Raw genomic sequence first — 22,353 nt, 5'->3', positions numbered from 1 at the left:
ACACTAACTCACACACTCACTCACTCACACACTCACTCACACACTCACACACTCACTCACTCGTTAACACACTCACTCACTCACTCACACACTCACTCACTCACACACTCACTCACTCACTCACACACACACTCACTCACTCACACACTCACTCACACACTCACTCACTCACACACTCACTCACTCACACACTCACTCACACACTCACTCACTCACTCACTCGTTAACACACTCACTCACTCACTCGTTAACACACTCACTCACACACTCACTCACACACTCACTCACACACTCACTCACTCACACACTCACTCACTCACACTCACTCACACACTCACTCACTCACTCACTCACTCACACACTCACTCACTCACTCACTCACTCGTTAACACACTCACTCACTCACTCGTTAACACACTCACTCACACACTCACTCACTCACACTCACTCACTCACTCACACACTCACTCACTCACTCACACACACTCACTCACTCACTCACTCACTCTCACACTCACTCACACACTCACTCACTCGTTAACACACTCACTCACTCACTCGTTAACACACTCACTCATTCACTCACTCAGTCACTCTTTAACACACTCATTCACTCACTCACTCACTCTCTCATGGATCTCACTTTTTTTCAATGAGGACATAGGGAAGGACTTGTTATTCTTGGACCAATTATTATTTTTTGATTGATTTTGTTTGGATGGCGGCACAATGGTTCAGCAGGTGGTGTCTGTGTCACAGCTCCAGGGGCCTGGAGGTTGTGGGTTCGATTCCTGCTCCGGGTGACTGTCTGTGAGGAATGTGGTGTGTTCTCCCCATGTGGGTGATACACATGCAGGCTTTGCAGCACAGATGCTCTGTATATCTGGAGAATAGGCTTTGTCCTCACTGTGAAAGAACATAGACCCACATTTACTTGTCTGTCTTATGTCCATCACATCGCCTCTGACCTGCAGGCATTTCCGAATTCATCAGCCGCAGTGACCAGGCCTCTTCCAAGTTGGAGTCCCTGGTGAACCAGATTAAGAAGAACGAAAGTGACATAGACTCCAAGCTTCAGTCCATCGAGTCAGCGAACCTCTTCAAGTTCCCAGCTCCAGACCGAGCACGAGACCTCCCAGGTAATGATCAGTGTGTGTTCCTTAGAGACGATCAGCTGGATATAAACAGTGTAGGAGAACCTAACGTTTCATATAGACTACAGTTTTAAAATGATAAAGTACACACCTAAATAAAGTGTGTGTGTGTGTGTGTGTGTGTGTTTCAGGTGTGAAGGAGTTCTTTGAGCTGATCGAGGGTGAAAGAGCTAAAGATGTGAACCTGTTGAGCAGGAAATACAGAGCTATCGGACCTCTCCTGACCAAGATGGAGAGTCTGGTCGTGCAGACGAGCAGCGGAAAGTCCAGGACGATGGCTCAGTACTACATCTACTGGGAGCGCAAAATCTACGACTCCCTCACCAAGATGGTGCTGAGGTAAGGCCGACTACAGCTGTAAACACAGTCTGAGAGACGTTCAACTTGCTCTGACTGAGACCCTTGTCCTGACCTGATTTTAAAGAGCTGTACTAAAAATATTACTTAGCAGAACTTGTCTCATTACGACTAGAAGCATCTGTAGCATCTGGACACCAGGACATGCAAATCCACTGACGATGAGCAGGTTTGAACTAGTGAAAACGTGCAACTGTGCGTTTATTCATCATTTTACAACATATAACACACACACACACACACACACACACACACAGAGAGGTAGGCCATTAGGCTACGGTTGCCCCACAACAAATCAGAGCCTTCAAAAATATGTAAAACTCATCAGCGTTCCTGGCCTCCTAATCTCCTAACAAATTGCTCACTAGCAGCTCAACATAGTCCCAACATTCCACACTCAGAGCGCCAACAACAGTCAGTAGGAGGGAGGCTGTGTTCACACTAGTGGTGACAGGTTTATTGCTCTGGGTCGTGTTCTTAGCCTGTGATGCTGTGTATGTGGACCATGGACACTGATCCTCTGTGTTTACTCAGAACAATAATCAGAACCAATCATTTTGATTTGGAGTGTCTCCACATAGCTGTAAAAATCTCAGCTGGACCCTGACCTGTCTCTTCGGCCTCCTGCAAATTGTGGTTATATCTGTACTGTTACTGTGATCAGGGGTTGCTTCCACCACAAAGCACTGTTACTGAATTTTATACATTTATATACTACACTGTGAAAATTGTCTGTGCATTTCACGGTGGAAAACTGTAAAACTTTGACAGTAAATGACTGTAAACTCTAAAAAGGTGAAAACAGTTTCTGTAAAACAGTGAAATACTGTAAACACTTTCATCAGCCGAAGTACTATTCTTTACATCTCTTTACTGTAAAAACACATTATTTCACTGTTAAAGACACACACCATTAGAGGGCGGTACAAGTGTCCAATAACTGGGAGGAGTTGAGACCCATTAGGGAGCTCCCAGCATGCTTTGCTTCTCCATATTTTCTGTGATTTTCAGAGTTTCTTTGTTTTTTTTTTCTGTCTTTGAGACTTTTTGATTCTGGGTTGCATTGGGGTGATTATTGTGTGTGTGTGTGTGTGTGTGTGTGTGTGTGTGCATGTTGTGATGAGATGTGCACCATCAGCCTGTGTTCCGAGTGCTGGAGTGTGGCTGAATACAGGATGTGGTTTGTCTTTATCTCAGTCTCCATTCTCTCATTTGTCACACAATTTACATGTTCATTTTATGAAAAACAATGTTTCTTTGTTATTTGATGTTATTTTATGTAAATAGAATGTTTTTTTACTGTATATATCTGTTTTTTTTAACAGAAAAGTACTGTAAACAAAACTGTATGATTGACAAAAAGATGACCGTATATTTTATGGTGAAATTCTCGTAACCACTGCTGCCAGTTTTTTTTACTGTTTTTTTACCCAATTTTACTGTTGTTTTTTTTTTTTTACAGTGTAGGTAACGTTTTAATTAGAATATTTCTGTTGCAGGAACTTGCAGGTGTTTAACAAGGCACTGATGGGCTCCATGCCACTGTTTCAAATCGAGACCATCCTCTCTGCCCCTGAGATCGTGCTCCACCCCAAAAGTAACGAGGTGTACAAGCTCATCATACAGAGTGTCCGCAACTGTGTAGAGAGCACCAAGGTGGGAAAAGATTAGATACGTTTACATTTACATTCATGGCACTGAGACACAAAATTGCTTTCTAATCCACTCAGAGAAGAAATCCTAGGAACAGTCACAACAAGCCTATAAACTTGCTGCACACTGAAATACTGACACACACCACCTGCAGCTGTTTACTCTTACATACAGTTACACTACAGAGACATTTAGAGACACGTAGACTGTGAAATAAACTTCTCTGAACACAGCACAGTTTAGATGCTGTCAGCTGTTACCACTGTGATGGCTAATGTCTGAGAAAAGACCATTTTCAGGTCTGAACCATTTGAAATTTGCATTTCATTTGTTTACAGCAGAGTCTCCAGTTTCTTGCACTTTCATTATGATTTTTACAGAGGTTGACCTTGGCACAGCTGGGTGAGGGTCTCTGGTATTGACTGTGCTTCAGTAAATCTGATTCACAAGGACGGCCTATAAGAGCTTTAAACTAAGCCTTAATGCTGTTAAAATTTTAGACCTTTGCTAAGAGTTGGATTGCCCCTGTTACTGACTTCTTGGACTGTGTTTTTCTGACTGTGCATTTATCTTTTAAATGTAAGATAAGATCATTCTTAATTAGTCCCAGAGTTGGGAAATTAATAATGTTACTGTGTCAGCGTGGGTTTCCTCCGGGTGACTGTCTGTGAGGAGTGTGGTGTGTTCTCCCTGTGTCTGCGTGGGTTTCCTCCGGGTGACTGTCTGTGAGGAGTGTGGTGTGTTCTCCCTGTGTCTGCGTGGGTTTCCTCCGGGTGACTGTCTGTGAGGAGTGTGGTGTGTTCTCTCTGTGTCTGCGTGGGTTTCCTCCGGGTGACTGTCTGTGAGGAGTGTGGTGTGTTCTCTCTGTGTCTGCATGGGTTTCCTCCGGGTGACTGTCTGTGAGGAGTGTGGTGTGTTCTCTCTGTGTCTGCGTGGGTTTCCTCCGGGTGACTGTCTGTGAGGAGTGTGGTGTGTTCTCCCTGTGTCTGCGTGGGTTTCCTCCGGATGTCTGTCTGTGAGGAGTGTGGTGTGTTCTCCCTGTGTCTGCGTGGGTTTCCTCCGGGTGACTGTCTGTGAGGAGTGTGGTGTGTTCTCTCTGTGTCTGGTGGGTTTCCTCCCACGCTCCAAAGACACACGTTGGTAGGTGGATTGGAGCCTCAAAAGTGTCCGTAGGTGTGAGTGAGTGAATGTGTGAGTGTGTGTAGCCAGGGTCTGTTCCCGCCTTGCACCAAATAATTCCAGGTAGGTTCGGGACCCACCACCGCCCTGAGCCCATAAGGATTACAGACAATTAATAAGTGAATGAATGAATGAATGAATGAATGAATATAAGAAACATAAAATTTTTGAGGAATATTTACAACTAAATGTAAATGACTATTGTACATGAGTTATTACACATTGGTAGATTTAAATATTGCACATTATAATGTATGAATATCACACAGCACTGTATTGAATGTTGCACGTCCAAAAACATGTTGAATTCTTACTGTCAGTAAAGTGTCAGTGTAGATGTAAGTGGTTTAGTGGGAGCAGTGTTGTAAAGTTGTAAAGTCTAACCGCGTGTATTTTATGAATATAGGTTTATGTTTGATTATTTCCAGTATATCTGACTTATTTTCTCAGTATATGGGGTGATAAGGGTTGTCCTAATCTTTGCTCTCAAACACAATCCTGCTCTTCTTTTCCCTTTTGTAGCGGTTCATTCGCTGGATGCACGGCACCTGCATCGAGTGTCCTCCACAGCGAGTGGACGGCGAGGACGAGCCATTTGTCTTTAGCTTCTACAGCGAGGTTTCCCAGCTTCCGCAGGTAAACGAGTGTGCCGTGGCCATATCCCACAGTGTTCAGCAACTCCTCGACGCCATGGGGCGCTACCTGAACCGATGGAAGCGCTACCGACAGCTCTGGAAGCTGGACAGAGCCATCATGATGGAGAAGTTCGCAGCCAAGTGGCCCTCCTGCGCAAGGTATGACGAGAAGCTGCAGTTCTACTCCCAAGTGAGAAAGGAGGTGGCGCTGCAGCCCCTGGTGAAGGACGAACACATCATTCGGCTGAACCTGGAGCCCCTCGCTCGAACCGTGCAGGAGAAAGCTCAGGCCTGGGTCTTGTCTCTTGGAAAACTGCTCAACGAATCAGCACGAGAGGATCTGTTCTCCCTCCAGAAGGAACTACAGGTGAAGTACAAGCGGTTGAATAGAATAGTGGGGACTCCTAACACGACAGCTGTAAATATGAATTTAAACCCACCCACCTTTTACGTGAGTTCTGATGTGTCTGATCCACTTGTACCAGCACAACACACACAGTGTCACTGCAGCACTGAGACTAATCTCAGCCAAACCTTACCTGATCTGTGGGGGTCCTCTGTGGGGTCGTAACCATTGAAGATCAGGGTAAAATTAAGGGGGATAAAGTATGCAGAGAAACAGGTGGACAGTGGTGTGTTATTATAGAACCGGCAGTGGGGGCCTACAGCTCTGCATCGGACTAAGACCCTGCAAGATTTAGGAGTCAGTGCTGGGACTGGAAAGACAGAGGAACACCACCCCATGGTAATCACTGCCTAGGAAATAAAAAAACACAACTCGAGGATTGTCCCAGGAAAGAAAATGAAAGCTAAGGGTAGAGATGTACTTGCAGACAACCGTCTACATCGTGAACGTAACTGTTCACACACTGGTCTGTGTGCTACGCTTGTAACTGGAGGCTTCCACTAGAGGGCAGACCAGAAAAAGACATGGGAAATCGCTGACTTGGCTCTGACACAGCCTTCTTAAAAACATTCTGTGATACTGTTGATCAACTGCACTGTCCCCTACTGTTTACGCGTGTACTGCACCTTGCGTACACGTAACGTTTATTTTCTGATCACATGCACAGCCTGCGCACCAATCGGACGCAGGCTACACGAGGCAGCCATGATGCGTACGTGAACGCTTAGTTAAAAGCAAGTATATCTCTACCCTAACAGCTAACAAACAACAAGCTGAATCTAGGCAAAAATAATCCAAATCAGAACCTGCCTTTTTTGTAGCTGCAAGCGAATGAAATAGAACTGAACTGAACTCAAACTGATGTTAGAGCTTCTGTCATTGAAAACAGCAACTGTCAGACAATCTGAAGAGGACTCCAGACAGTCTAGAGGATCTGAAGTTTGTTCTTGGGACCATCTCAAACATCCGGGACATGTCTCTGAGCGTAGAGATGAGGAGTGTGGACATCCAGGAGAGATACAGGACTCTGGCCATGTACAACATACAGGTGAGCTCCAGTTTATCAGTGATGAAAATATGATGTATTACGGAGCAAAATCTTTCAAACACTGTCGTAGACTGTTCCTTCATTCATTCACTGTGTGTAACCCTTATCCAGTTCAGGGCGGCGGTGGGTCCGGAGTTTACCCAGAATCTTTGGCCGCAGGGCAGGAACACACCCTGGAGGGGGCGCCAGTCCTTCACAGGGCGACACACACTTACGTTCAGTAGTAGACTATGTTAAATTAATGCTGAGTGACTTAACTTCTCACATGTGCAAGTCATCTATGTTGTGTCTGTGTCTGCGTGTTTGGTCTCATAGGGGGTGAGGTGCTCCCTCGTTTAAGGGCAAGGCCGCCCTGTTCCTCCAGTTTGGAGTTTCCTGGTGCCAGGGGTTGCCCTCTTGAGTTTCAGAGTTTTTCTGAGACCTGGGGGCTGGCTCTGGGGTATTACAAGCAGAACAGTGGTCCCCACTTGTGACTGAGCACCTTTAGCTCATAACAGTCTGGATGGTCCCTTTCGTCTTTGGCGCAGAGTATTCAACATTGTCATGAAAACAAAGGGAAGCCTGGACTCATCTGACCACAGCACATTTTTCCACTGTTTTTCAGACCGTCTGAGATGTGCTCAGGTCCAGATAATTCAGTGTAGAGTTCAGAGTTTCTGCATAGAGTTGATGTATAGCATTCCCTTCTATGAAAGAGGTTCAGGTGCATTTAATAAATGTAATAAACATCAGGGGGCGGCACGGTGGCGCAGCAGGTAGGTGTCGCAGTCACACAGCTCCAGGGGCGTGGAGGTTTTGGGTTCGATTCCCGCTCCGGGTGACTGTCTGTGAGGAGTGTGGTGTGTTCTCCCTGTGTCTGCGTTGGTTTCCTCCGGGTGACTGTCTGTGAGGAGTGTGGTGTGTTCTCCCTGTGTCTGCGTTGGTTTCCTCCGGGTGACTGTCTGTGAGGAGTGTGGTGTGTTCTCCCTGTGTCGGTGTGGGTTTCCTCCGGGTGACTGTCTGTAAGGAGTGTGGTGTGTTCTCTCTGTTTCTGCGTGGGTTTCCTCCGTGTGACTGTCTGTGAGGAGTGTGGTGTGTTCTCCCTGTGTCTGTGTGGGTTTCCTCCGGGTGACTGTCTGTGAGGAGTGTGGTGTGTTCTCCCTGTGTCTGCGTTGGTTTCCTCCGGGTGACTGTCTGTGAGGAGTGTGGTGTGTTCTCCCTGTGTCTGTGTGGGTTTCCTCCGGGTGAATGTCTGTAAGGAGTGTGGTGTGTTCTCTCTGTGTCTGCGTGGGTTTCTTCCGGATGACTGTCTGTGAGGAGTGTGGTGTGTTCTCCCTGTGTCTGTGTGGGTTTCCTCCGGGTGACTGTCTGTGAGGAGTGTGGTGTGTTCTCCCTGTGTCTGTGTGGGTTTCCTCTGGGTGACTGTCTGTGAGGAGTGTGGTGTGTTCTCTCTGTGTCTGTGTGGGTTCCCTCCGCGTGACTGTCTGGGAGGAGTGTGATGTGTTCTCCCTGTGTCTGTGTGGGTTTCCTCCGGGTGACTGTCTGTGAGGAGTGTGGTGTGTTCTCTCTGTGTCTGCGTGGGTTTCCTCCGGGTGACTGTCTGTGAGGAGTGTGGTGTGTTCTCTCTGTGTCTGCGTGGGTTTCCTCCGGGTGACTGTCTGTGAGGAGTGTGGTGTGTTCTCTCTGTGTCTGCGTGGGTTTCCTCCAGGTGACTGTCTGTGAGGAGTGTGGTGTGTTCTCCCTCTGTCTGTGTTGGTTTCCTCCGGGTGACTGTCTGTGAGGAGTGTGGTGTGTTCTCCCTGTGTCTGCGTTGGTTTCCTCCGGGTGACTGTCTGTGAGGAGTGTGGTGTGTTCTCCCTGTGTCTGTGTGGGTTTCCTCCGGGTGACTGTCTGTAAGGAGTGTGGTGTGTTCTCTCTGTGTCTGCGTGGGTTTCTTCCGGGTGACTGTCTGTGAGGAGTGTGGTGTGTTCTCCCTGTGTCTGTGTGGGTTTCCTCCGGATGACTGTCTGTGAGGAGTGTGGTGTGTTCTCTCTGTGTCTGCGTGGGTTTCCTCCGGGTGACTGTCTGTGAGGAGTGTGGTGTGTTCTCTCTGTGTCTGTGTGGGTTTCCTCCGGGTGACTGTCTGTGAGGAGTGTGGTGTGTTCTCCCTGTGTCTGTGTGGGTTTCCTCCGGGTGACTGTCTGTAAGGAGTGTGGTGTGTTCTCTCTGTGTCTGCGTGGGTTTCTTCCGGGTGACTGTCTGTGAGGAGTGTGATGTGTTCTCCCTGTGTCTGTGTGGGTTTCCTCCGGATGACTGTCTGTGAGGAGTGTGGTGTGTTCTCTCTGTGTCTGCGTGGGTTTCCTCCGGGTGACTGTCTGTGAGGAGTGTGGTGTGTTCTCCCTGTGTCTGTGTGGGTTTCCTCCGGGTGACTGTCTGTGAGGAGTGTGGTGTGTTTTCCCTGTGTCTGTGTGGGTTCCCTCCGGGTGACTGTCTGTGAGGAGTGTGGTGTGTTCTCCCTGTGTCTGTGTGGGTTTCCTCCGGGTGACTGTCTGTAAGGAGTGTGGTGTGTTCTCTCTGTGTCTGCGTGGGTTTCTTCCGAGTGACTGTCTGTGAGGAGTGTGATGTGTTCTCCCTGTGTCTGTGTGGGTTTCCTCCGGATGACTGTCTGTGAGGAGTGTGGTGTGTTCTCTCTGTGTCTGCGTGGGTTTCCTCCGGGTGACTGTCTGTGAGGAGTGTGGTGTGTTCTCCCTGTGTCTGTGTGGGTTTCCTCCGGGTGACTGTCTGTGAGGAGTGTGGTGTGTTTTCCCTGTGTCTGTGTGGGTTCCCTCCGGGTGACTGTCTGTGAGGAGTGTGGTGTGTTCTCCCTGTGTCTGCGTGGGTTTCCTCCGGGTGCTCCGGTTTCCTCCCAAGCTCCAAAAATACAAGTTGGTAGGTGGATCGGAGACTCAAAAGTGTCCGTAAGTGTGAGTGTGTTAGTGAATGTGTGAGTGTGTGTAGCCAGGGTGTATTCGCGCCTTGCTCCCAGTGAATCTGGGTAGGCTCCAGACCCACCGCCGCCCTGAAGTGGATAAGGGTCACAGACAATGAATGAATGAATAAATCTGCAAGAGAATGAACATATCACAGATGCATAGATTCCTGTTTTTATTGTGTTTTGCATTTTACAACATTCCTGGACCGGTAGGTCATTGGACAAGGTGCGAGAACGCAAAATGAGAATTGAAAAAAATATTCAGAAAAGAAAGTTCAGATTTTTATGTTATTTTTTCCAGTTTAATTTGATATTTATTCTTTTGATGCTTGATTAAAATGTACCATATTTGACACAAATCTAGCTCCATACAATAGACATTTCCACCAGTGAAGTCCTGATGAGGTTCGTTTTGAATCCTCCTTCAGCGTTCCACAAATGAATAAACATCATCATTTTCTCTGCAGTCCACAGAGGAGGAGTTACAGCTGGTCTCCCACATGGAGAACGTGTGGAGGGATCTCTTTGCTGAGTCCAGGCAGGTGGACCGCAGCCTGGGCAGAGTTAAAAAGAAGTTTACTGAGGTGAGAGCTCTTAACAACTGCTACCACCTCTGCCTGTGTGTTTTACTCACACCAGTCCTGTACAAATACGAGAAGAAATGATGTCTTGGCCTGTGAAGTCTTTCCTAAGTCAGTATCTCTTTAGTTTCCTGTTGTGACACTCTTGTTGAGATTATTAGAGGAGATTAGAATTCATAAACACTGTTAATTTACTTTAAGGGAGTATTCTCACTTTATTGGCAGATCAGTTTGTTCATTTTTAGACCTATCTGTTTGTAATTAAAATAAGAGAACAGAGTGAAAACGGCTAAAAACCAGAGCTTCTGCTCCTCGCTCCTCACTGCTGTGCGCTCGGGGTCGGGGTGAACAGAGAGCGGCTCATTATCATTTAAAGGAACAGGTGCTGAAAGGTGAGAATATATCCCCTTTGAGATGTCACTGGCCAAGACATAATTATAATGTATTTCAGTGTGGATTCATAATTTGTGCTTTGATTTTATAATCTGTTACACTCTTTTTTTTGATCAGATCACCAAGGAACAGATAGCACAGTACAAGCAGGAGCTGGCCATCTTTGCTGAGAGCTTTAACATGCACGGCCCAGGAGCGGTGGGAGACGACTTGGAGAAAGGTACATAGACGACCCATGCTCTGGCACTGAAATAAAGTCCTTTCTCTAAAGGCATTGATTAACCTCTACACACTTCCCTCTGTTCAGTTACCGATATAGAGGGTATTTTCAAGATAAATGTCCTTTAATGCCTAAAAAGGTGTCTTTGATATAAATGTACGCTTTTCGTCTTCACTTTCATCACTTCATAGATCTATGAATATGCAAATAGTCCCCACCACTGTCTCCACACACACCTCCGCCATGACTTTACCAGATCCACTTGGACTCTGCTCTTCAAACACACAGCACTCAGCGAGCTCTATGTATTATTAGTAACTGTTAGCTACACAGTGGTAATATTGGAATGATTCAGCAGCACATGTTCAAACCAGAACCTCACCTCAAATGTGACCACCAAACACAGTCAGGAGAAAGGTTCTACCTTTGAGAAGCCCAAAAAACAAAGGTTTCACAAAGTCTTCACAAAGTCCAAATGAAGTTCTGAAGTATCTTCTCCCAAACTCTGTTCTTTACCTATTTCATGCTGGTCATGCTGCTCCAAGATGGCATTAGGGCCGGAACCTACCTGGAATCATTGGGCGCAAGGCAGGAATACACCCTGGAGGGGGCGCCAGTTTTTCACAGGGCATCACACACAGAGGAAACCCACGCAGACACAGAGAGAACACACCACTCTCCTCACAGACAGTCACCCGGAGGAAACCCACGCAGACACAGAGAGAACACACCACACTCCTCACAGACAGTCACCCGGAGGAAACCCACACAGACACAGGGAGAACACACCACACACCTCACAGACAGTCACTTGGAGTGGGAATCGAACTCACAACCTGTGAGCTGTGTAACTGCGACACTACCTGCTGCGCTACCATGCCACCCGTGTTTGGTTATAATTATAACCCAATGAGGACTGCTGCTTGTTGAAATGGCCATGCATAAGCTTGGGATGAAATAGGACATTTTGAAGTAGCTGCCCATGACTGACAGAGCTCTATTCGATAACAACATCAGTATGTTTTCTGATCTTACTGATGTTTATGTGGCTAAATACCCACAAATTCTCACAGCAAATGTTCCAACATCTAGTGTTCAAGGCATTGCTTGCAATTTTAATCCAGTACACTTTTTGTCATTCAGAGAACATTTCCACACCATTTGCGATCTCTCCGGTCTGTCTGCATGATGGTTGCATGATCACGCAGAGATGTGATGTCATCTGCAAACATCCTATAGGTTCCTTTAATCTGTATACACCCTGAACTTAGTTCTGCCTTAATGTTACTCCCAATAAACAGTTGTTATTGTCCTCGTCCCTCAGGGTTGACCATTATGGGCAGTTATGAGCAGGAGTTGGCTAAAATGGAGGCGGATCGTCAGGAGCTGGCCAATGCTGAGAAGCTGTTTGACCTGTCAATCACCATGTATCCAGAACTGCTCAACGTTCAGCGGGAGATGAGTGGTCTGAGGCAGATCTACGAGATTTACAAAGCACAGAAGGTTATACTCTCTCTCTCCAGTCAAATCCAGCTGTAGACCATGATGGTGGATCATTCTCAGCGCTGCAGTGACACTGACGTGGTGGTGGTGTGTTAGTGTGTGTTGTGCTGGTGTAGAGTGGATCAGACACAGCAGTGCTGCTGGAGTTTTTAAACCCCTCAGTGTCTGGACTGAGAACAGTCCACCGACCAAAAACATCCAGCCGACAGCGTCCTGTGTCACTGATGAAGGACTAGAGGACGAGCGACACACACTGTGCAGCGACAGATGAGCTACTGTCTCTGACTCTACATCTACAAGGTGGACCAACGAGGGAGGAGTGTCTCACAGAGTGGACAGAGAGTGGACACAGGGTTTAAAAACTCCAGCAGCACTGCTGTGCCTGATCCACTCTACACCAGCACAACACACACTAACACACCACCACCATGTCAGTGTCACTGCAGCGCTGAGAATGATCCACCACCACATCACACCTGCTCTGTGGGGGTCCTTTATGGGTTCATAAACGAGGAGGTGGCTTTAATATTATGGCTGATGTATGTGTGTGTCCCAGGCTGCTAAGACAGAGTGGTCTCAGACACTGTGGGTGAATCTGAACATCCAGCTGCTCCAGGAAGGCACAGAGGGCTTCATTAAGAGCTTGAGGAAGCTGCCGAAGGATGTGAGAGCGCTGCCTGTCGCCTTCTTCCTGGAGGGACGCATGAAAGAGTTTAAAGACTCGCTGCCTCTGCTTCTAGATCTGAAGAACGAGGCTCTGCGGGAAAGGTACAGGATGGCGTTTTCTCTGTGCTCTTGATTTAAGTGTTGCAATTGGGAGGTGGAGAGCAAGTGCATGTGGGTCAGGGTGGCTTCAGTGATGCAGTGATCCCAAGTCATTGCACCATGCTTTAACCCAACAGGGAATCAATCTGAATTATAGATCGGTGCTTTACCTGAGCAGGGAATTTTACAGATCTTTGCTATAGTCAAGCATTATATAAGAGCTATGCATTCTGCTGTCTTCTCCATTGTGTGTCTGTGTTTGTGTCAGACACTGGAAGGAGCTGATGGAGAGGACGGGCACCAGCTTCGAGATGAACCCAGACACCTTCACCCTGGAGAACATGTTCACCATGGAGCTACACAAACACGGAACCGTCATCGGAGACATCGTCACCTCCGCCGTCAAAGAGCTCAGCATGGAGAAGGTAGAGGGTCACATGACCTCAGCGATTCTCTCAACCGTCTTCTCACACTCACACATTCACTCACACACTCACTTTTGAGTCTCTACTCCACCTACCAACGTGTGTTTTTGGAGCATGGGAGGAAACCGGAGCACCCGGAGGAAACCCACGCAGACACAGAGAGAACACACCACACTCCTCACAGACAGTCACCCGGAGGAAACCCACGCAGACACAGAGAGAACACACCACACTCCTCACAGACAGTCACCTGGAGGAAACCCACGCAGACACAGGGAGAACACACGACACTCCTCACAGACAGTCACCCGGAGGAAACCCACGCAGACACAGAGAGAACACACCACACTCCTCACAGACAGTCACCTGGAGGAAACCCACGCAGACACAGGGAGAACACACGACACTCCTCACAGACAGTCACCCGGAGGAAACCCACGCAGACACAGAGAGAACACACGACACTCCTCACAGACAGTCACCTGGAGGAAACCCACGCAGACACAGGGAGAACACACGACACTCCTCACAGACAGTCACCCGGAGGAAACCCACGCAGACACAGAGAGAACACACGACACTCCTCACAGACAGTCACCTGGAGGAAACCCACGCAGACACAGGGAGAACACACGACACTCCTCACAGACAGTCACCTGGAGGAAACCCACGCAGACACAGGGAGAACACACGACACTCCTCACAGACAGTCACCCGGAGGAAACCCACGCAGACACAGAGAGAACACACCACACTCCTCACAGACAGTCACCCGGAGGAAACCCACGCAGACACAGAGAGAACACACCACACTCCTCACAGACAGTCACCCGGAGGAAACCCACACAGACACAGAGAGAACACACCACACTCCTCACAGACAGTCACCCGGAGGAAACCCACGCAGACACAGAGAGAACACACCACACTCCTCACAGACAGTCACCCGGAGGAAACCCACACAGACACAGAGAGAACTCACCACACTCCTCACAGACAGTCACCCGGAGCGGGACTAGAACCCATAACCTCCAGGACCCTGGAGCTGTGACAGAGACACTACCTGCTGCACCACCTTGCCACACGACATAAAACAGTTATTGATTGTTTTTAAGAGAGAGTCAGCTTTATTGATCCAGCAGGCTGCACACCACTTTGGGGTCAGGTGCCTTGCTCAAGGGCACTTCAGCCATGGATGAACTTTCTCTTGCCGGTCCTTGAAATTGAACCGGTGACCCTCCAGTCTCAAGCTCGCTTCTCTAACCTCAAGGCCACAGCTGCCTCTGGCTGCTGTGTGTGTGTGCAGTGTGCTGTAATCTATACACTGCTCCTGTATTTGTCTTTTTCTACAGGGTGTGAAGGAGGTGGTGGACACGTGGGAGAGCATGAAGTTCAACTTGCAGCGATACTTTAAAGGCTCTCAGGAACGCGGTTCCATTCTGGGCTCCGTGGATGAGATCCTGCAGAGCTTAGACGATAACGCCATGAACCTGCAGAGCATGGCGGGCAGCCGCTTCGTGGGGCCTTTCCTCGGCAGCATCCAGCAGTGGGAGAAGAGCCTGTCTCTCATCAGAGAGGTTATAGAGGTCAGAGGTGGAAAAGAGTGTTGTAGAAAGATTTATGGCTAAATTATTAACATGTCGTTGACTCAAAGACACTCTGCAGTTATTTCATAACACTGTAATACAATTTCAACAAGCAAACACTGCCCCATGTGTAGGGCCAGGCAGTAAAACGGTTCAAGGTGAAGCAAAGAGAGAAAGAAGAATAAAGAAAAGTCTGAGAAAAGGAAAGAGACAAGACCAACAAAGAGAGAAAGAAAAGAGCAGCTTTATTGTAGTTATCGTTTGTTTGAGTACAGCTTCACCATGTCACAGAGTCATAGACGGGCCGTAGACTCATCAGTGTGTGGAGTAATGGTTACACTCCCGTTCCTGGTGGAGTTCAGTGGTCTGCCAAGTTTTCATTAATCACCTCAACATCACTCTGTGCTCAGTTTGCCCACTGTCAGCGTAGCACCTTGTCTGAACCCTTTCTGTAACGATACAAAGACTGACAGGCCACCGGACTCTGTGTACACAACGTTCTTCTGCCAGCCGTCCCATCACAACATTGACTTTCATCCTTCCCGGGCTTTAAAATAGTAGGATAAATGAAAATAAAAACAGAAACAATAGCGGTATACACTTGAATTAATGCATTCTATCACACGCTGAGCCTTGGTCTGTAATGAGAGGTTCTTTTTCTCGGACACGCTGCAGGTTTGGATGTTAGTGCAGAAGAAGTGGATGTACCTGGAGAGCATCTTCATCGGAGGAGACATCCGCTCTCAGCTGCCGGAGGAAGCCAAGAAGTTCGACAACATTGATAAAATGTTCAAAAAGGTAAAGGAACCTCTGAAACGTTTCCTAAACGTTTTCTTTTTCTTGCTTCGCTCACGGATCACACTTTGGCTCCGTTCCGTGTCCCGGTGCAGACTTTCATTTTCACAGTCAGTTTCTCTTTAGCCAAATCACAGCTTTTTATTCCCAATTTGGTTTTATCTTTTTTGCTTTTAATTTGTGTTTATCCCCAAGATTTTCACAGATTTTTGTCCCCAGCTAATGGCCTCCCTCCCTCAGCTAGTGTTTCCTTCCTTCAGTGAGTCTCCTCTGATCACACACATGCTTCCTAAGAAAAGAGTGAAGCCTGAACAGTTTAACGCGCTGGAGGAGAATGCAGATTCTCCAGATTTGTCACATCAGCTGCCAGAAACCTGTAGCACTGTGAGCAGAGAGATGGGGGGGGGGGGGGGGGCATTCCACCCTCCCAGAGAGAGAAAGCACAGTCACAACACACAAAATAAAAAAAAAAAACACAGGACAAAATATGGCCCATTTAATCCCACCATCCCTACCCTGAATGACCACTGTCCAAGTCACCTGGTATTTCCAGTGATTTCTGTTAGCTAACGTCCCGGTATAAATAACTCAAGACACCGGTGTAAGTAGTTTTGTATTGGGCCAAGATCATAAATAAAAAATAAATAAATTTCCAGAAATCAAATAAATTCCTGTTTTTGAATTAAGCAAATTTTTCACTTTTTCTTATTTTCTCCAAAGACGTTGAAGCCTGTTGCCCACGCTCTGGACTTGGGTAGAATCTGTAGTAAATGAGCTGACCTTCTGTGTGTCTTCAGATAATGTCTGACACGGTGAGGGATCCAGGCATAAAAAAGTGCTGTCTCGTCCCAAATCGCCTGGCGGACCTGCAGAACCTCAGCGATGGATTGGAGCGCTGTCAGAAAAGCCTAAATGACTACCTGGACTCCAAACGCAACGCTTTCCCTCGCTTCTTTTTCATCTCCGACGACGAGCTGCTCAGCATTCTGGGGAGCAGCGAGCCGTCCTGTGTCCAGGAGCACATGATCAAGGTACTGACACTCACACCACATGTGTCCAAAGGTTTGTCCCTATATAACAATCACTGGGCACAAGCCGGGAACACACACTGGAGGGGACGCCAGTCCTTCACAGGGAGACACACACTCACACATTCGCTCACACACTCACTCTCGCTCACACATTCGCTCTCCAATCCACCTACCAATGTGTGTTTTTGAGCGTGGCAGGAAACCATAGCACCCGGAGGAAACCCACGCAGACACAGAGAGAACACACCACAATCCTCACAGACAGTCACCCGGAGGAAACCCACGCAGACACAGGGAGAACACACCACACTCCTCACAGACAGTCACCCGGAGGAAACCCACGCAGACACAGAGAGAACACACCACAATCCTCACAGACAGTCACCCGGAGGAAACCCACGCAGACACAGGGAGAACACACCACACTTCTCACAGACAGTCACCCGGAGGAAACCCACGCAGACACAGAGAGAACACACCACACTCCTCACAGACAGTCACCCGGAGGAAACCCACGCAGACACAGAGAGAACACACCACACTCCTCACAGACAGTCACCCGGAGGAAACCCACACAGACACAGAGAGAACACACCACACTCCTCACAGACAGTCACCCGGAGGAAACCCACGCAGACACAGGGAGAACACACCACACTCCTCACAGACAGTCACCCGGAGGAAACCCACACAGACACAGAGAGAACACACCACAATCCTCACAGACAGTCACCTGGAGGAAACCCACGCAGACACAGAGAGAACACACCACACTCCTCACAGACAGTCACCCGGAGGAAACCCACGCAGACACAGAGAGAACACACCACACTCCTCACAGACAGTCACCCGGAGGAAACCCACACAGACACAGAGAGAACACACCACACTCCTCACAGACAGTCACCCGGAGGAAACCCACGCAGACACAGGGAGAACACACCACACTCCTCACAGACAGTCACCCGGAGGAAACCCACGCAGACACAGAGAGAACACATCATACTCCTCACAGACAGTCACCCGGAGGAAAACCACGCAGACACAGAGAGAACACATCACACTCAGTCCCCGGAGCGGGACTCAAACCCACACCCTGCTGCTCCACTGTGTCGCTCTGTAATGTTCTTTTAATTTTGAATTTGATTACTCTGAATAATGCTGTATAAATAAAGATTTTCAGATTTAACATGGAATTTCAATACTTGATTAATCATCAAAATAATTAATAAATCACTCTGTGACTAATGTAGTAACAACAGGAGTGACCCTACCTGACCCCGTCTTTAGATGAGCAGTAAACATCACCTGTTTTATTGTGTTCCCTCTGCACTCCTCAGATGTACGACAACATTGCGTCTCTGCAGTTCGAGGAGGGAGCGAACGGAGAGCAGGTGGCGGCGGCTCTGGTCTCGGCCGAGGGGGAGGTGATGGAACTAAAGCAGTCCGTCCCTGCAGACGGCCGAGTGGAGGACTGGATGACCGCTGTTCTGCTGGAGATGAGGAGAACCAACAGACTCATCACCAAAGAGGCCATTTTCTTCTATAACCACAAGAAGAGCAGGTGCGTCCGTCTCTGACCCATTTAATGGACTCTAGCTTAACACACAGCTTAACACACAGCCAAATCCTCAGTGCCGTACTAAGTCCTGTGGTGTCCTTTCAGTCCCGCTTTTCTTACATCATCACAGTGAGAGAAAGAGAAAGACGTCTCAGACGTTCTATGTTTTTCCAGCAACAACAACAACAACAAATGAACTCAATCCCATTTTTAGTTGAGTTTAGTTTTATTTGTAGAGTTCTGTTTACAGCTTTAAACAGGACAAAGCAGCTTTACAGAATTCTGACCCACTGATCCCCAAGTGGGTGCCACTGCCAGTGAGAGGGATCAGTGTTTTGTTCGGAATGGGTCACTCGTACACTCATTCGCTATTTACTATATAGCATATGCTACATAGTGAACTGACTAGGGGAAGACTTCAGACACTACGTCCAGAAACACTGCTTCAGAAAACAGCAATAGACCTGTGTGTGAGGCGTTCGTATTCTGTAACATCAAACAGCACTGTATAGCAATGCTCTAGATCCACTGATATTTCTTAAAATATAAAAACATCTATATGAGTATTATTTGTAGATATAACTGCTGTGGGCCATCTGTGTGTTCCTGCTGCTCTGGGACATTTCTGACAAAACATAACGACTTCTTTGTAGTAAGTAAGACACCGCCGAATTGCATCAGGGTACACATTAGAAATTTCAGTGTACACCATCTGTACACTTCATATTACTTACTTTATTTACTTTATTTCATTTAGCAGTTCCACCATCTGGGAACTATGGAAGAGAACAGTCTGGATTGCTTAGTGTGGATGTTGGGTAAAGCAAGGCGACGTTCGGTGGGGGAGCGCAGTGGCCGAGGTGGGGCATAGGCCTTTAGGAGCAAATGCAGGTCGTAGGGCGCCTGCTCTGTCATCACCTTGTAAGCGGTCGTGCAGGCTTTATATTTGATGCGAGCAGCAACCGGAGGCCAGTGGAGCTCAATGAGCAGTGGGGTGACATGTGCCCTTTTTGGATTGTTGAAGACCAGACGTGCTGCTGCATCCTGGATCATCTGTAATGGTTTTAGAGCACAGGCTGGAAGGCCCGTTAGCACTGCATTGCAGTAGTCAAGACGCGAGACGACCACAGCCTGCACTAGGTGTTGAGGGGCACGTTGCGTTAGAAACGGTCTAATTTGTCTGATGTTGTAAAGTGCAAAGTGACAGGAGTGGACAACAGAGGCCACTTGGTGTATAAATGATAGCTGGTCGTCGAACATAACTCACAGGTTCCTAGCAACCCTTGCCGGAAAAAGTGAGAGCGAGTCGATTGTTAAGGTGAGGTTAGGTTGTGATGCGTTATGGGGGTTTCGTTGTGAACTTTGTAGGGAGGGCAACGTCCCCCTGATATTTCGAACAACAGGACACAATGTAGTACATAGGACATATTGCACTATTTCTGTAACAGGGAGCAATAATGAACGCAGCTCAAGACTCAGGAGGGGAAACCATCCTCCTCTGGTCAACACTGGGCTCAAACAAACAAAGAGCAGTATGTGTGTGTAAGCCAGCGTTTGCTTTATTAGTTGCACTGTCCTGAGCTTAATACCTTTGTGAATGCTCTTGTGAATACCATCCAGACTGAAACGTATAGCTTTACCAATCTCCTTTGCCAAGAAAGATAAAGTAGTGCTGAAAAGACGAAAGCAATGAGAAAATAGAAATACCTTCTCAAAATGAGGGTGGGCATTCTGTATTGTTTATTTTTTCTTTTTTTTTATATGTTTTGGCGTTTGGACTTTAGGGTGGACTGGATGCTGGACTACCAGGGCATGGTGGTTCTGGCGGGGAACCAGGTGTGGTGGACCTGGGAGGTGGAGGATGTCTTCCACAAGTTGAGCGCTGGTGATAAACAGGCTCTGAAACTCTACGCCAAGAAAATGCACCAGCAGATTGATGACCTGGTCAGACGCATCACGCAGCCGTTAAAGAAGAACGATAGGCGCAAACTCAACACCGTCCTCATCATCGATGTTCACGCCAGGGATATTGTGGACAGCTTCGTCAGAGACAGGTACAGCACAGAAGCGAGGAACTCTGTAAAGCTACTGCGGTTATGGTCTGTCACTGCTGACTGAGGGCGCTGAAATCTTAAGATCAGTGACTAGGGTTGGGCACAAATTACATACCGTCAAACCACCTCTTAATATTAACAGAGTATACAGTATTACCATGGGGTGCATCGTTGGCTGTGTGAGCCTGAGTGAAGGGTTTTCAGCGCTGTGCAGTTCAGCTGAGCACAGCCCGACAGCGCACACCGACACGTGCTGACGATAAAAACCGTTTCTGAGAGAGAGCAGGTTTCAGCGCCTGCTGCTGGAAGAACAGAGGAGTTCTAAAATAAGTGAAATAAGACGGTTCTACGCTGTTTAGAAACACAGCTGGCGCTAACAGACACTTGTGTCAGATGATTCTCCAGTGAAACTGAGGCTCAAATCACACACATTAAGAGATAAAGCCTCACAGCTGTGAGCACAGAGTCGAGTGAAGGCTCTTCTGAGTGTTTTGTCTGTTTTCAGCTTCATTCCTCTCTGTTTTAACCCAAACTCAGCTCTAAACTCTCACTGCGGGGGGAGACTGGGCTTGTGTTTTATCCCCCACCCGTTTACAGAGTGTGACATCAGCAGTCAGTGAGCTCCCACAGCGCCCCCTCCCTGTGGCTCTCGAATGAACTCTTTCGCCATGTTCTTAAAGACGTGAAATCTCATAAGTACAGCCCTCATTCCGAGATACCTTCCAAAAATACAGTGGTATACAGTATTATGGTTATACAGCCCAACCCTGTCAGTGACATAAGGTTTTACACTCATGAAGACAGCTCAGGGCAGTGTTTAGTCAGCGAATGTTAAAGGTGGAAAAACTGCGAGTACTGTCCTCCTAACTCCTCCTGATGTGATGATGTGCAGTATCACAGACGCTCGTGAGTTTGAGTGGGAGAGTCAGCTGCGGTTTTACTGGGACAAGGAGCCGGATGATCTGTTTGTGCGTCAGTGCTCGGCTCATTTCTCTTACGGATACGAGTACATGGGTCTGAACGGACGTCTGGTCATCACGCCGCTGACGGATCGCATCTACCTCACTCTCACACAGGTAAAAGCATGTGGCTTTCATGTGTTTATTAAAGGACTGAGAAACTGTCTGAACTGTGCCGTGTGATGAGGGGAGGGAAAGGGCCAGAGGGCGAGGCCAGTGGTGCTCCCTTAGGACTCCTGGTCTCAGCGAGCTGGAGTAACGGTTTGATGTGGTGTGGTTTCAGAACCATTCAGAAGATCCACAGTGATGAGGCAAACACAACCCATACTTAATTCATTGTTGTTGTGACCTCACAGAAGTGTGCAGACTTTTCCAAAGGATTGTGCATGTAACTTTCAACACAGACTCCAAGGAACTCCTGGAACTCTGAAACTCCAGCCCGGAAGAAAGGGATTTCATGTCTTACTCTTAAGTGAGGGTTTGCCTCACACTCCACAGACGCCACCAACACATTTCTAGACATGGGATATGAACCACGTTTGCTCCACATTGGTTTGTATCCCACCACTGGTGCACTGAGGGTGGGCTCTCGAAATTGTGCATTCCTATTCTACAGGGTTCTAGGCATTCCCTCACTTTTTAACACAGTTTTAACGCAGCCCTGTTCCTCCAGGTTGGAGTGTAATCCTCACCAGAGCTTCCCTCCTTTCAAATTTCAGAGTTACAAGAGTTCTTCTGAGTTGGGGGAGCTAGGTCTGTGGTAGCACAACAAGACCAATAGCACCACACTTTCTCAGTAACAGGACACACAAGTAGGTGGGAAAACCAAAAACATGACTAAGAACACTGATACTTACAATGAAGAAAGAACACGGATCACGACCGCAAGGTCACAACCACCACCACCAACAACAACAACGCAGGGCAAGGACAAAGGGAAACAGCAGGGTATAAATGTATAAATGTCATCAACACAGATCACGAACCCCTGGGGATAGTAATGAGGGGGCGGGGCAGTGTATAGCAGTATAAATTACAAGCAAGAATAGAAAACATATTAAAAAAACTATTGGGCGGCACGGTGGCGCAGTCACACAGCTCCAGGGTCCTGGAGGTTGT

General features: G+C 47.7%; 1 protein-coding gene across 2 annotated transcripts in view; it reads left to right on the top strand.

Moving 5' to 3' along the window:
* The window catches only part of LOC136677671 (dynein axonemal heavy chain 10-like), a 137,773-nt gene that overhangs the window by 37,087 nt on the left and 78,333 nt on the right, over positions 1-22,353 (top strand). For both annotated transcript variants that reach the window (XM_066655266.1, XM_066655265.1), the window contains exons 16-31: positions 975-1,139; positions 1,286-1,493; positions 3,011-3,167; positions 4,866-5,345; positions 6,274-6,432; positions 9,829-9,945; positions 10,453-10,555; positions 11,880-12,058; positions 12,615-12,826; positions 13,092-13,248; positions 14,601-14,834; positions 15,510-15,632; positions 16,427-16,660; positions 18,001-18,224; positions 20,006-20,275; positions 21,168-21,351. In XM_066655266.1, the coding sequence (XP_066511363.1) occupies positions 975-1,139; positions 1,286-1,493; positions 3,011-3,167; positions 4,866-5,345; positions 6,274-6,432; positions 9,829-9,945; positions 10,453-10,555; positions 11,880-12,058; positions 12,615-12,826; positions 13,092-13,248; positions 14,601-14,834; positions 15,510-15,632; positions 16,427-16,660; positions 18,001-18,224; positions 20,006-20,275; positions 21,168-21,351 (3,206 nt within the window). The remainder of the gene's footprint in view (positions 1-974; positions 1,140-1,285; positions 1,494-3,010; positions 3,168-4,865; positions 5,346-6,273; positions 6,433-9,828; positions 9,946-10,452; positions 10,556-11,879; positions 12,059-12,614; positions 12,827-13,091; positions 13,249-14,600; positions 14,835-15,509; positions 15,633-16,426; positions 16,661-18,000; positions 18,225-20,005; positions 20,276-21,167; positions 21,352-22,353) is intronic.

Source organism: Hoplias malabaricus, chromosome Y (assembly GCF_029633855.1).
Source record: "Hoplias malabaricus isolate fHopMal1 chromosome Y, fHopMal1.hap1, whole genome shotgun sequence".
Classification (NCBI taxonomy): Eukaryota; Metazoa; Chordata; class Actinopteri; order Characiformes; family Erythrinidae; genus Hoplias; species Hoplias malabaricus.
Note: the sequence above shows the minus strand (reverse complement) of the source record. Positions and strands in the feature narration are given on the sequence as shown.